General features: G+C 37.8%; 1 protein-coding gene across 3 annotated transcripts in view; it reads right to left on the bottom strand.

Annotated features, from left to right (window-relative positions):
* Window positions 1-14,379, bottom strand: part of MGAT4A (alpha-1,3-mannosyl-glycoprotein 4-beta-N-acetylglucosaminyltransferase A) — a 116,483-nt gene that overhangs the window by 39,439 nt on the left and 62,665 nt on the right. For all 3 annotated transcript variants that reach the window (XM_017524061.2, XM_037736929.1, XM_037736930.1), the window contains exon 5: window positions 9,342-9,475. In XM_017524061.2, coding sequence (XP_017379550.1) covers window positions 9,342-9,475 — 134 coding nt within the window. The remainder of the gene's footprint in view (window positions 1-9,341; window positions 9,476-14,379) is intronic.

Below are 14,379 nucleotides of genomic sequence, written 5' to 3'. Positions count from 1 at the left end.
CAATGATATATAAAATATTATCTATGTTATAAAGACTGTCAAAACACTTAATACTTGAGAAAAACAAACAAAGAAGGTATAGCTTAATCCTGGAAGTCACAAAACCATCAAATTATAAAAAGTTCTTATAACAGACTTTCTGAAAAAGTATTTTAATTTCTGTAATTGAAAGTAATTCTAATTTTTGCTGTTAAGTCTAAAGACCCATGAGTAAGATAGTTTCACGAGACTACACCCTTTAAACTCTTAACAAACTACGAAGATACAGTTAGAATATAGCTCAAAACTCTCTGTACTTCCTCAATAGAAGCCCAAACATTAGTGATTTCTTTTTAAATAAGTTATCATTCACAAATTTGACCAACGAGGATTTAAGCACTCAATAAGCTATAATTTTGGAGAAAATGAACAATCAGGGTTTTATGAACTTCACTGTGTTTAACAACCTGAAATTCAATTTGATAAGCATTTGATGAGGGACAGTGATTTGTCCACCTAAGGAAACAGGAATACAAAGTTGAGTAAGACCAGTTCCAAAAGAAATCAAAGAAATCTGAAAAAGAAATCAAGAGAACAATCCCATTTACAATAGCTACCAAAAAATACGGAAAACTTTAACAAAGGAAGTAAAAGAACTAGACACTGAAAATTATAAAATGTTGATGAAATAATTTGAAGGACACACAAATAAATGGAAAGACATTCTGTGTTCATGAATTGGAAGAATTAATATGATTGAAATGTCCATATTATCCAAAGTGATCTACAGATTCAATGTTATCCCTATCAAAATTCTGAGGTAGCACTGGCCTCATTAAGAAGAGTTTGGAAGTACTCTCTCCTCTCCCACATTTTTATATAGACACACTGACCAATGGAACAGAATATAGAGCCTAGAAATGAATCCGTGCATGTATGGTCAATTGATCTTCAGCAAAGGTGCCAAGAATACTCAATGAAAAAAATTTCTTTAGCAAACAGTGCTGAGAAAACTCTATATCCATATAGAATAAAATGGATCTTCAGCTCACACCAAATATTCAAATCAACTCAAAATGGATTAAGAACAAAAGAGTCTAAAATCACCAGAAGAAAACATAGGGGAAAAACTACGTGACACTGGCCTGGGCAAGGTTTTTTTGGATATGACCCCAAAGACTCAGGCAGCAAGAACAAAAATAGACAAATAGGATCACATCAGACTACAACTCTTCTACATGGCAAAGGAAATAACAGTATTAATAGTGTCTCTACAACCTATGGGTCAGGAGAAAATATTTGTATGCTGTACATCTGATAAGAAGTTAATACCCAAAATATGGAAGAAACTCAAACAGGTCAAGAGGAGGAAAAAATAGGCAAGGAACCTGAATAGACATTTCCCAAAAGAAGATATACAAATGGCCAACAGATATATAAAAAATGCTCAACACCACTAATCATTAAGGAAATGCAAATTAAAACCACAATCGGATGTCATCATATCGGTCAGAATGGCTAATTGTCAAAAAGGCAAAAAATAACCAGTATTAGGAAGAATGTGGAGAAAAGAAATGGATGGATATATACATTGTGTCCATACTGGGTACATAAATGGATCCACCATATCCATATTACCAAGCTCTGAGTATAGGTTGGTAAATAAAGATCTCTGCCTTGTAAAACTTAAAACTGGTGAGAGAAGCAGTTCACAAACAAACAAAAATATGTACACATATGTATGTGCACATATAACTGAGTATTGTGTTATAAAAACAGAATGCAGTAATAGAGGTAAAACAGAGATAACCTATTTAAACATTATATTCAGAGAATATCTCTCTGAAGATTTGACATTTAAGTAAATCTGATACATATTTCTATTCCAACATACAAAAATAAACCGAAAACACTAAAAGGGCTATTTTAAGTTCATTAACTGGGGCTTTGTCCTTAATGGAATATTGATGCTATAGCAATGGTTCTCATTTTTATTAGAACCCATTTAGTTCAAAGTATGTTCATAATTTACCCATCTCTAACTGCCTCCATGAACATTCTCCCAGTCCAAGCCCCACCTCGATTTTGGCAACAGCTTTCTAAGTGGTCTCCTTTCTTTTGCCCTTACCAAAGCAGACAGCAGGATCTTTTTTAAAAAGGTAAGCCATATTATTCTTGCCAAAAATGCAGAGCCAAAATATAATCATAAGAAAATATCAGATAAACCAAAACTGAGACATTTTACAAAATAACTGACCAGTACTCATCAAAACTAAGTTCATGAAAGACACAAACGTCCTGAGGACCTGTCATGGACAGGAAAAAGCTAAGGCATGAGAACCGCTAACTCTGATGTGGTAATCCACAGTGCACACTGGAACAGAAAGGCGAACCCAGGCAGAAAAACTCAAATAAAGTCTATAGTTTAGTTGAGTGTTTACTTCCCGGTTTTGAAAACTATAATATGGCTACATAAGTTGTTAACATTAGAGCCAGCTGAGTGAAGAAAATACCCTCTATAATTTTTGCAACTTTCTGTAAATCTAAAATTATTTCAGAATAAAAAGGCTTTTAACATACTTTAAAAAAAAAAAAACAGGTTAGTCAAGTGTCTTCTCTGTTCAAAACTTTCAAATGGCATTCCATTTAAATTAGGGCCAGGTTTGGCAAAACAGATCTGCTGCCTGTTATTCTAAAGTAAAACTTTATTGAAACACAACCCCACTCATTTATATATTATGTCTGTTTTCAGGTTAAAATGGCAGAGCTGAAGAGTTCCAGCAGTGACTGTATGACTCCCAAAGCCTAAAATATTTACTATGGGTCCTTTGAAAAAAGTCTGCCAGCCCCAGTGACTTAGAGTAAAAGCGAAGTTCTTGCAATGGTCTGTAGCATCCTACATGATCTGACCCACCCCACCCTTCTCTGACTGCCTCCTGCTACTGAACCCCTCATCTTCTCTGCTCAAGCCATACAGGCCTCTTCTTGCTGTTTGGCAAAATGTGCCAACCAATGCTCTTGCCACAGGGCCTTTGCACATATTGTTCTTCTGCTTGGATTGTCCAATTCTTACATCCCTCAGGCTTTTGCCCAAATGTCCTGCCCATCCTCCCTGGGTAACCCCAAGCCTCTTTCCATTTTTTTTTTTTTTTTGAGATGGATTCTCACTCTGTCACCCAGGCTGGAGTGCAGTGGTGTGATCTTGGCTCACTGCAACCTCTACCTCCTGGGTTCAAGCCACTTCTCCTGCCTCAGCCTCCTGAGTAACTGGGATTACAGGTGTGCATCACAATGCCCAGCTAACTTTTTGTATTTTTCGTAGAGACTGGGTTTCACCATGTTGGTCAGGCTGGTCTTGAACTCCTGACCTTGTGATCCGCCTACCTCGGCCTCCCAAAGTTTTGGGATTACAGGCATGAGCCACCACGCCTGGCCCTGCAAACCTCTTTTCTTATTTACTGATTTACTCTCTTCAGCACTCATTATCATCTAGTATCCACCTAACACACTACATATTTGGGAATTTTCTTTCTTGTCCTTCTCAAATAAGTTTCAATGGGCAGAGGCTTATAAAAACACATACTGAATTACAAGCAACTTACCTGCTCGTAAATATTTACTGAATCACAAGCAAACTTTACGGAATATTATACATACAAACACATATGATTTCTTTCCTATAGTAGTTTGTATAATTTTTTTTTAAAAAAAAACATAGTCTTGCTCTGTTGTCCAGGTTGGAGTGCAATGGTGTGTGTGATCATAGTTCACTGCAGCCTATAATTCCTGGGCTCAAGTGATCCTCCCACCTCAGCCTCCCAACTAGCTGGAACCACGGGTGTGCACCACCACGCCTGGCTACAATTTTTATTTTTTGTACAGATGGGGTCCTTGCTATGTTGCCCAGGTTGATTCTAAGCTCCTGGGGTTAAGCGATCCTCCCACTTCAGCCTCCCAAAGTACTGAGATTATGGGCATGAGCCACCATGCCCAGCTGGTTTGTATGATTTATAACCAATGATAAATAAACATTTTTAAATCTAGCTGCTTAAAAATTACAGGCCAAAATACTACCCATAAACCAATACAGTAATCTAGCATTTATGAAATCAAGAATAAAGGCTAGACAGATTAAAAACTAGACAAATAATCAGCAAGTATACAGAAGACCTGAACAACACTATCAACCAACTTGATCTAATATGTATCTATAGAAAGACACTCTTAGCTACTCAGGAGGATAAGGCAGGAAGATTGCTTGAGCCCAGAAGTTCCAAGACCAGCCACTGCAACATAGTGAGACAAAAATTAAAAAAAAAAAAAAAATTAGCCAGGGTCAGGCATGGTGGCTCGTGCCTGTAATTTCAGTGTTTTGGGAGGTCAAGGTGGGAGAATCACTTGAGCCCAGGAGTTAGGGTTACAGTGAGCTATGATCACAACACTGTATTCTAGCCTGGGTGGCAGAGAAAGATTCCACCTCTAAAAAATAAATAGATTAGATGAACAGGTAGATTAGACAGACAGATGATAGATTAGATAGATGATTGCAGAAGGGAGGGAGGGAGGGAGGAAAACACTTTACTGGATAACAACAGAATTCATACCTTTTTTTTTTTTTTTTTTTTTTTTTTGAGACAGAGTCTCATATTGTCACCCAGGCTGGAGTGCAGTGGTGCAATCTCAGCTCCCTGCAACCTCCACCTCCTGGATTCAAGCTATTCTTCTGCCTCAGCTTCAGTAGCTGAGACTACAGGTGCACACCACCATGCCCAGTTAATTTTTGTATTTTTAGTAGAGACAGGTTTTCACCATATTGGTGAGGCTGATCTCAAGTCCCGAGCTTGTGATCTGCCTACCTCGGCCTCCCAAAGTGCTGGGATTACAGGCGTGAGCCACCGCGCCCAGCCAGAATCCATTCTTTTTAAGAACACATGAAACACTGTCCAGGACAGACCATATACTAGATCACAAACAAGTATTGATAAATTTTAAAGGACTGAAATATGCAAAGTATGTGTTCTTTGTGAAGTAAATTACAAATCAACAAAAGAAGGAAATTTTGGAAATCTTCAAAGGGATAAAAAATTTTTAAACACTTTTCTAAATAACCCATGGGTCAAAGAAGAGATTACAAGAGGATTAGAAAGTATTTTGATCTGAATGAAAATAAAAACATGACATATGAAAATTTATGGGATGCAGGTAAAGTGGTGCTTAAAGGGAAAGTTAGAGCTTTAAATTGACTATATTAGAAGAGAAGAAAGCCTTCCAACCAATAATCTACCTAATCACCTTAAAAATCTAGAAAAAGAAGAGTAAGCCCATGTAAAAGCAGCAGAAGAAAGTTAGTAATATTAGAGTGAAAACTAATAAAATAGAACACAGGATAATATAGAGAAAGTCACAGGGAGTATTTTTTTTTACTTTACTTGCCAGCTAGCCAGCTCGAGCTAAGAAACCTAAAAGGTCCCAGAAGAGGGGGAAATAGGGAAGTGAAAGCAAAGAAAATAGGGGCTGAGGAATGGGTCGGAGAAAGAAAACAGGAGACTATTTTAACAAACTTTGTAGAACTACTGGACACTTTAGCCATGTACACGTATAACTAATAATTTTTTTCAAAAAGCAGAAAAATAAAGCTAATGGCATAAAAAATTAATATTCTTGTGTATTGCTAGGCTTCAATTTTGGGTCAACATTTATTATCTAATGGATTTTTAAAGTTTTTTTTTTTTTTTTTGAGATAAGGTCTCTGTCACCCAGCTGGAGTGCAGCAGCTTAATCACATCTCACTGAAGCCTTGAACTCCTGAGCTGAAGTGATCCTTCTACCTCAACCGCCTGAGCAGCTGGGACTACAGGTGTGTACCACAATGCCTGGAGAATTTTTAAAAACTTTTTTTTAGAAATAGAATCTTGCTCTGTTACCCAGGCTTGTCTAAAACTCTTGGCCTGAAGTGATCCTCCTGCCTCAGCCTCCCACGTCATTGGCATTATAGGTATGAGCCACCATGTCTGGCCTTTGAAGATTTTTAATCTTTTCCAGTACCTTCCTCATTTTGGTACTTCAATGGACACTTGTTCAGTAAGTAAAAGAATACCTGAAATGTACACATTTGCCTTTATTTAAAAATATGATTAACAGGCATCTAAAAGAGTTTGCACTGTTTCTATAGCTGTTGTACTCTTCAGATGCTTTGGGATAGAAAAAAGTTCAAAAACATTCAGGTAACTAAACCTTGGGTGAAAGCACACTAAGCTATCTAACTACATCAGACTCAGCTACTTATACAGTTTGGGTGGTAACATAGCACTAACAATACTTCCTTCCCACTTTTCCTCCTGGAAATCACATACAGTTATCAATGAGAACCTGATGCAAAAACTGCAAACTTTAAGGTATTAATAGCCAAAATTCTCCAACTCCAAAGGGATGCAGTTTAGTTCTAACATGAAGAGCTGCAGAGGCTAGCAGTATTTGCAAGACATGGCCCAAATGCGTGGCAGAAGGAAAGGTAGAGTTGTTGTCTGAAACGCTACTCTGTCCCCTCATCCTCCTGTAAACCAGCAGCCTAGGCAAAGCTTCATCTCCAATGATGATTCATAAAAAAGGAACCAGCACAGCAGCTACCCAAAATAATAAGACAAAAGGGAGAAATTCAGCAGAACAAAAACTGTATGTATATATGTGTGTATAAACATATATAAACGTGCACATACACATACGCACCAGTTGAAAAATTATGACCAAACATTTCCCCATTAATTTAAAAGAAAAAAAAAACTCTTAAATCAGTTGCCACCAGGCAGCAAAATACATATTAATTCTTATATCTAAAAAGTAAATAATGAAAATAAATCAAGTTAGCATTTGGGTGAATATGTTTGAAAAGTAGAAAATGGAACCAAAAAAGGAGAAAAAATTAATAACAGACATCAATGAATCAGAAAACAAACAAAAAAGGAAATAATAAATAAACCCAAGAAGGTTTTTAGAATATAATAAATAAAAACAGATCCATTAACTAGCCAGCCACAAACATACATACGTACACAAAGCAATCGGAGGAAAGAATCACAAAAAGAACAGGAGCCTGCATTTCTCACCTCTGCCTACAGCAAAGTTTAAAACTTGGATAAAAAAAGGATAATTTACCAGAAAAATATTTTCTCAAAATCAGAAGGAAATCTAAATAGCTGTTTATGCTCTAATATGAAATATTAACCTTATACCATCTGTACAGAATTAGAGCCATGACATGTCTCTGAATGGGTACACTATCAAGTCATCTGGGTAAACTGAATGTCTAAAGCACAGCATTGGAAGGAACACTGTTCAGTGTATACAACACACATGGAGGTTTTTAAAACCATGTGATTATATTATTTATCAAAAAATTAATTAAAACACAAAAGAAATATGTTTTTAGTATAAATGAAATATACAACAGAAAATAAAAATAAAAACCAAATATGTCACAGCAATTTAATTAATACTCTCTGGTTATTCAATTTCTGTATTCCTACTTCTGACCCTAGGCCAGCTAACTAAGCAGCCCTGTTGAACCAGCTTAAATCAAAGAATTTAAAGAGGGCATAGTAAAGGCCTCGGGCACTCTTCCTGTGAAGCACAAACTAGAATGTGTACAACTGTAACTAATAACACTGAATAAAAGAAACCAACATTGTTTTCATACTGTATACTATACACTCCATGAACCCAGGAATTCTAGAAACTCAATTTTTTGAAGACAAACAATAGGTGTTCTTCCAACATGATGAATTTGTTATTTCCTTATAGAATCTCAATTTCTAATCCTACAGTTTTTAAGTAAGGTATTTGGAATGCTTCTGGGGCAAATTGCTGAAACAATGTAAATAAACAGGGTAATATAAAAAATATCTTAGCTTGGGTGTGGTCGTGCACACCAGTAATCCCAGAACTTTGGGAGGCCAGAGTAGGAGGTTCACCTGAGCCCAGGAGACAGCCTGGGCAACATAGTGAAACCCCATCTCAACACAGAAAAAACAAAAAATTAGCTGGGCACAGCGATGCACACCTGTAGTCCCAGCTACTTGGGAGGCTGATGTAGGAGGATTGTTTGAGCTTGTGAGATCAAGGCTGCAGTGAGCCAAAATTGCACCACTGCACTCCAGCCTGGGTGACAGAGTGAGACCCTGTTGCAAAATATATACATATATATTCCTTCGGTATAAAGTCCTCTTCATGGTTACCACCAACATCACTTCGTTGTTTTGGTTTAGGCAATATTCTGCCTGAAACCCACCCAAAAACTCCTTTTGTCTCTTTCTAACCACTTCGTTTAGCCATCACCTCTGCAGACATATGATTTCCTGCTCTGCTTTGCAACAATTACACAGAATTCAGATATTTTTGAACAAGAGAAAACCTGTATCAGCTAGGAAACAGCCTAAACGTCTATCAGTCAGACATTAAATTGTGCTAAAACCATATAATGAAATATTTTATAGCCATAAAGAATGATGTTTTGATATTTATTCTTGTTAGCATGGAAAAATGTCCATTACATTAAAATATGTATAGAATGATCCCATTCATATATATCTGTACAAGCCACAGAAAAAAATCCTTAACACATATTTTGAAATAGTTATATTTATATAGAGGAGTAACAGGTTATTTTTCATTATACATTTATGTAATTGTTTTGAACAGTATGCATGTGTTTACTTCTCTATTAAGGAAATTATCAAGACCATTTTCATTTAAAAAGACATGGGAAACTCTAAAAATTAGAAATTAGTGGGCCAGAACTAGACTATGTCCTAAATCCTTTCCCACTCTGAAATTCTATAAAATAATTAAGAAAATATTACTCAAGGGTCTTATTCCTCATGGTTTAAAAAGAACTTGCTCAAGATTTATTCTTTCTCTAAATCTTTTGAGGAGACTAAAATATAAGAAGTATGGTATTTCTCATTCACACGATTTCTTAGGAGTACACAGAAGGATGGAGAGAATAAAAGAATGATAAAACCTAAGCTGAGGCTACACCTTTTTCAGGTTTCAGGACTCCCAAAGATCATCAGTGCAAATCTCCAAATTTAGGTCTTAGAGCTAGAAATGGAAACATGTTCTTAAAGATCTATGTGTAAATCATCCTATTGACAACAAAGATTACTATTCCTGGTTTGTAATTTCAGGAGAGAAATGAAGGCAAACATAACATAGGTTAGATTTACATTAAACTATCAGATAGAATATAGTACCTAACCTTTACTCATCAGATTTTTACAAAGTGCTTATAAAAAGCATATTCAAATATTTAATTATGATTTCAATTCTTATAGGTTATATATGGTAAAAACATAACAAATAATTACCTCTCCTATGAAGACTACTATAACACAGTCCAACTTCTCTTCAGGATATAGATTATCAATAAGGGAATGAAGAGTTTCTATGAGGTAAGATTTGACTTCTCTCTTCACTGTGGGAATGCCCATGACTATTGAAACTGGAAAAAAAAAATGATACAGTAATTATATTTTTTAAATTTACAAGGACAATACAAAAAAATGCTTCTATTTCAAAAGTATTATACCCTCTCAAATTGGTAGGATTGACAAATCAAAATGTATTAGGTTTCAGAAAGAAAAATAAAGAACACAAGTGCATACCTATAATACTGTAATTCATTTTCACATGGCTTAATCATATGAAAAAAAAGTAAAAGAACTGATAAAAATGAAAGACATTACACCTCACACTAAAAATGAATGGCTGTAAAGTATAAACAGCAAATTGTATTATATAACTAAAGCTTAAAAACACTAAACATATCTCAAAAATTAATGTCTTATTTATTGACTTAACGCATATGATGTGCCGAGAAGACCACAACATCAATTCTGTGGTTGTTCTTGCCAAAAAAGCATAACCTCAACTTAACCATAAAGAAACATCAGACAAATACAAACTGGGCCAATACTCCACAAAATAGCAGTACTCTTTAAAGTGTCAAGGTCATGAAAGACAGAGTAATGAACTGTTCCCAGTTGGAAAAGACTAAGACACCATGACAATTAAGTGAAATATGAGATCTTGAGTTGGATTCTGGAAGAGAAAAATAGTAACAATGTAACACGAAAAAATCCAAATAAGAGCAAAGGTTAGATAACAGTGTAGCTTCAACATTAAATTCCTGGTTTTTCATCACTGTACTATGGCCATGTAGAAAGTAAACATTTAGGGCCACTGAGTAAGGGAATTATGGAAACTCTGTGACCCGGGCACAGTGGCTCATGCCTGTAATCTCAGCACTTTTGGAGGCAGAGGTGGGTGGACTGCTTGAGCTCAGGAGTTTCAGACCAGCCTGGCCAACATGGCAAAACCCCGCCTCTACTAAAAATACAAAAATTATCCAGGTGTGGTGGCGCACACCTGTAATCCCAGCTACTTGGGAAGCTGAGGCATAAGAATTGCCTGGGAGGCAGAGGTTGCAGTGAGCTGAGATTGTGCCCCTGCACTCCAGCCTGGGTGACAAAGCAAGACTCCACCTGAAAAACAAAAACAAAAACAAAAACAAAAAGAAAGAAAAGAAAACTTGTGTACTATATGTGCAACATTTTTAAAGTCTAAAATTACAGACAATGTTTCTATAGTGCTTGTTTTCAAGGCAAATTTATTTCTACATGATTAACATATTAGGAAAAAAATCAGGGCCTATCACGTGAATTTCACATTAGTTTACCTGCAGTTTCTCCTCTGAAACACCAGGTGAACAACAGAAAACTATACCCAGCTGAATCGAGTTCAGAAAATTGAACCCAACTGTGTAGAAATACTGCATACAAAGTGCACACACCTCAAAGTACCTACCAGCTTTTTCAGTTCACCACAACTATCAGCCATACCCATTCACTTCGGGTGTTGCAACCTTCCATCAGATTTCAAATAGCCTATCTCACAGCCCTTCACAATAACTTATACAAGCTGCAACCGTTTAGTAGCCCACTTTAACAAGCAAGTCTCAGGCCTTTTTCAAGGTAGAGTGCCATGTGTATGTATTTCTTAAATCATTTAACCTGTGAAAAATTTGCCACCATTGTTATTAGGTTTTTTTTCCTTTTTATGTGTAACTGACAGTTTTTGAGTGTTGTGATTCTAATCCCCTCGCTCTCATTTTTTTTTTTTTGCACCATTTTTATACCACAGGAACACTTAATTTGGAACACTTAAATTGTATTATAGGAACACTTAAATTGCATTATAGAGGTATTTCAAAGTAAGTTTTTAAAAATTATGCCTTAAAGTTTCAGTATGCTAAGTGTTATATAACAATAGAGATGTATTTTGAAATGTTAACAATTTAGTCTTAATCATGCAACTATTTTTTGGAGATACTAAAAAATACTTATAATTCATGGAATTCTAATGCCAGAAGGAAGCATAAAGACCGTGGATCATCTGGTCTACCACCATGATTCTTGAGGTAAGAATACTAAGGTGGGCTGGGCGTGGTGGCTCATGCCTGTAATCCCAGCACTGTGGGAGGCCAAGGTGGGTGAATCACGAGGTCAGGGGCTCAAGACCATCCTGGCCAACATGGTGAAACTCTGTCTCTACTAAAACACAAAAAATTAGTCAGGCATGGTGGCGAGCACCTGTAGTCTCAGCTACTCAGGAGGCTGAGGCAGGAGAATTGCTCAAACCTGGGAGGCACAGATTGCAGTGAGCCGAGATTGCACCACTGTACTCCAGAGCAAGACTCCGTCTTAAAAAAAAAAAAAAAAGGTACTAAGGTGCAAAAGGTTTAAGGGATTGCCTCAAGGTCTCACTCCACATCCAACTCTTCCATTTTAGGTACAAAGAGTTGTCAGGCACTCAAAAAGATATTTGCTCTATTTGTTCTGCACTTATTTACTGAACACCTATTAAATGCAAGGCATTGTTCTAGGTTTTAGGCATACAATGGTAAATAACATAGATAAGGTCCTTGTCCTCATGGAATGCACATTCTAGAAGGGGGTGAAAGATTTAAAATATCTGTATCTTACAGGATATGTATAAGTTAGTACTGTCAGAGTGATGAAAGGGGAGGGGGTACCTCTATAGGTAGTGTGATCATAGAAGACCTCTCTGATATCAGCTTAGTGGAAACCATGAGAAAGAGCTGATGAAGAATATTGCAGAAAAGGAAGCAGCAAGGCCCTGAAGACAGAATGATTTTGACATAGTCAAGAAACACCAAGAGCAGGCTGGATTGAAAGCAGAATAAGCCCAGATTGAGAAAATCAGTCAGGGGTCACATTGCATATAACAAAGTTTATTTAATGCTGAGTGCAAGAGAAAGACATTGTAAGGTTGTAAGAAGGGGAGTGACATTATCCAATTTGTAATTTTAAGAGATTACCAAATTTTACAAAGAGTAAAAGCACTTTGGGAGATCAGTCAGGAAGTTACTGCACTAACTAAAGGAAAAGATGGTGGTTTGAATGTGCCTGTTGAGTGTTTGAAGAGATGGAGATGAATGGATGGAGACCCTCACCAATGGGGCTTCAGCTGGCAGACGAGGGAAGGTGGGGAATGAAGGATGACTTGAGTAAGCAGATGGGGCAACTTTCACTCAGAACAACACACTTGAGGAGAAGGTCCCCGATCTGGATTTCTGTTCTGATCATGTTACTGTGAGATGCCAAAAGACAGGATGAGTTACAATGGAAGCAAAATTCCATAGAATGATCTACCTCAGAATTTAAGGCTGGGTGTGGGGGTTGACGCCTTTAATCCTAGCACTTCAGGAGGCTGAGGCAGGAGGATTGCTTGAGCCCAGGAGTTCGAGACCAGCCTGAGCAACGTGGCAAGACACTGTCTCGACACAAAATAAAAAACTTAGCCAGGCGTGGTGGCACATTGCCTGTAGTCCTAGCTACTTGGGAGGCTGAGGTGGGAGGATCACTTGAGCCTGGGAGATAGAGGATGTAGTGAGCTGTGATCACACCACTGTACTCCAATCTGGGCAACAGAGCAAGACCATCTAAAAAAAAAATTACCAGTGTAACAACTAGGATGTGGAGCATTCTAGGAAATGCTAACTCATATGGAGTACAAAGACTTCACTTATGATAAAAGCAAAGCCCATGGTGATCCAGAGTGTGCAAACAAAAATGGAATAAAGTCACAATGCAAATTCTCTATCCCTACTATGCTCTTTGGGTTTTTTTGGTTTCTGTTTTGGTTTGGTTGTATCCCCACCCATATCTCATCTTGAATTCCCATGTGTTGTGGGAGGGTCCAGGTGGGACTTAATTGAATCATGAGGGCAAGTCTTTCCCATGCTGTTCTCATGATAGTGAGTAAGTCTCATGAGATCTGATGGTTTTAAGAACAGGAGTCCCCCTGTACAAGCTTGCTCTCTCTCTGCCTGCTGCCATCCACCTAAGATGTGACTTGCTCCTCCTTGCCTTCTGCCATGATTGTGAGGCCTCCCTGCCACATGGAACTGTAAGTTCAATTAAATCTTTTTCTTTTGTAAATTGCCCAGTCTTAGGTATATCTTTATGAACAGCATGAAAATGGACTAAACTGGTAACAGAAGAGTGTGGTGCTGCTGAAAACATACCTGAAATACGGAAGTGAATTTGGAACCGGGTAGCAGGCAGAGGTTGGAACAGTTTGGAGGGTTTAGAAGACAGGAAAATATGGGAAAGTTTGGAGCTCCCTAGAGACTTGTTGAATGTCTTTGACCAAAATGCTGATAGTGATATGGACAATGAAATCCAGGCTGAGGTGGTCTCAGATGGAGATGAGGAACTTACTGGGAACGGGAGTAAAGGTGACTCTTGCTACCTTTTAGCAAAGAGACTGGTGGCATTTTGCCCCCTGCCCTAGAGATTTGTGGAACTTTGATCTTGGGAGAGATGATTTATGGTGTCTGGCGGAAGAAATTTCTAAGCAGCAAATCATTCAAGAGGTAACTTGGGTGTTGTTAAAGGTATTCAGTTTTAAAAGGAAAAGAGCATAAAAGTTGGGGAAATTTGCAGCCTGACAATGTGATAGAAAAGAAGATCCCATTTTCCAAGGTGAAATTCAAGCCAGCTGCAGAAATTTGTGGAAGTAATGAGGAGCTGAATGGTAACCACCAAGACAATGGGAAAAATGTCTCCAGGGCATGTCAAAGACCTTGTGGCAGCTGCCCCCCACCTTAACAGGCCTGGAGGTTTAGGAGGAAAAAATGGTTTCCTGTGCTGGGCCCAGGGTTCCCCTGCTGTGTGCAGTCTAGGGACTTGGTGACTTGTGTCCCAGCCACTCCAGCCTTGACTAAAAGGGGCCAAGGTACAGCTCAGGCCATGGCTTCAGAGGGAGCAAGCCCCAAGCCTTGGCAACTTCCACATGGTGTTGAGCCTGCAGGTGCACGGA

The sequence above is a fragment of the Cebus imitator genome, unplaced genomic scaffold, assembly GCF_001604975.1.
Source record: "Cebus imitator isolate Cc_AM_T3 unplaced genomic scaffold, Cebus_imitator-1.0 Scaffold31, whole genome shotgun sequence".
NCBI lineage: Eukaryota > Metazoa > Chordata > Mammalia > Primates > Cebidae > Cebus > Cebus imitator.
The sequence above is the reverse complement of the archived record's forward strand: the minus strand, read 5'-3'. Positions and strand labels throughout refer to the sequence as shown.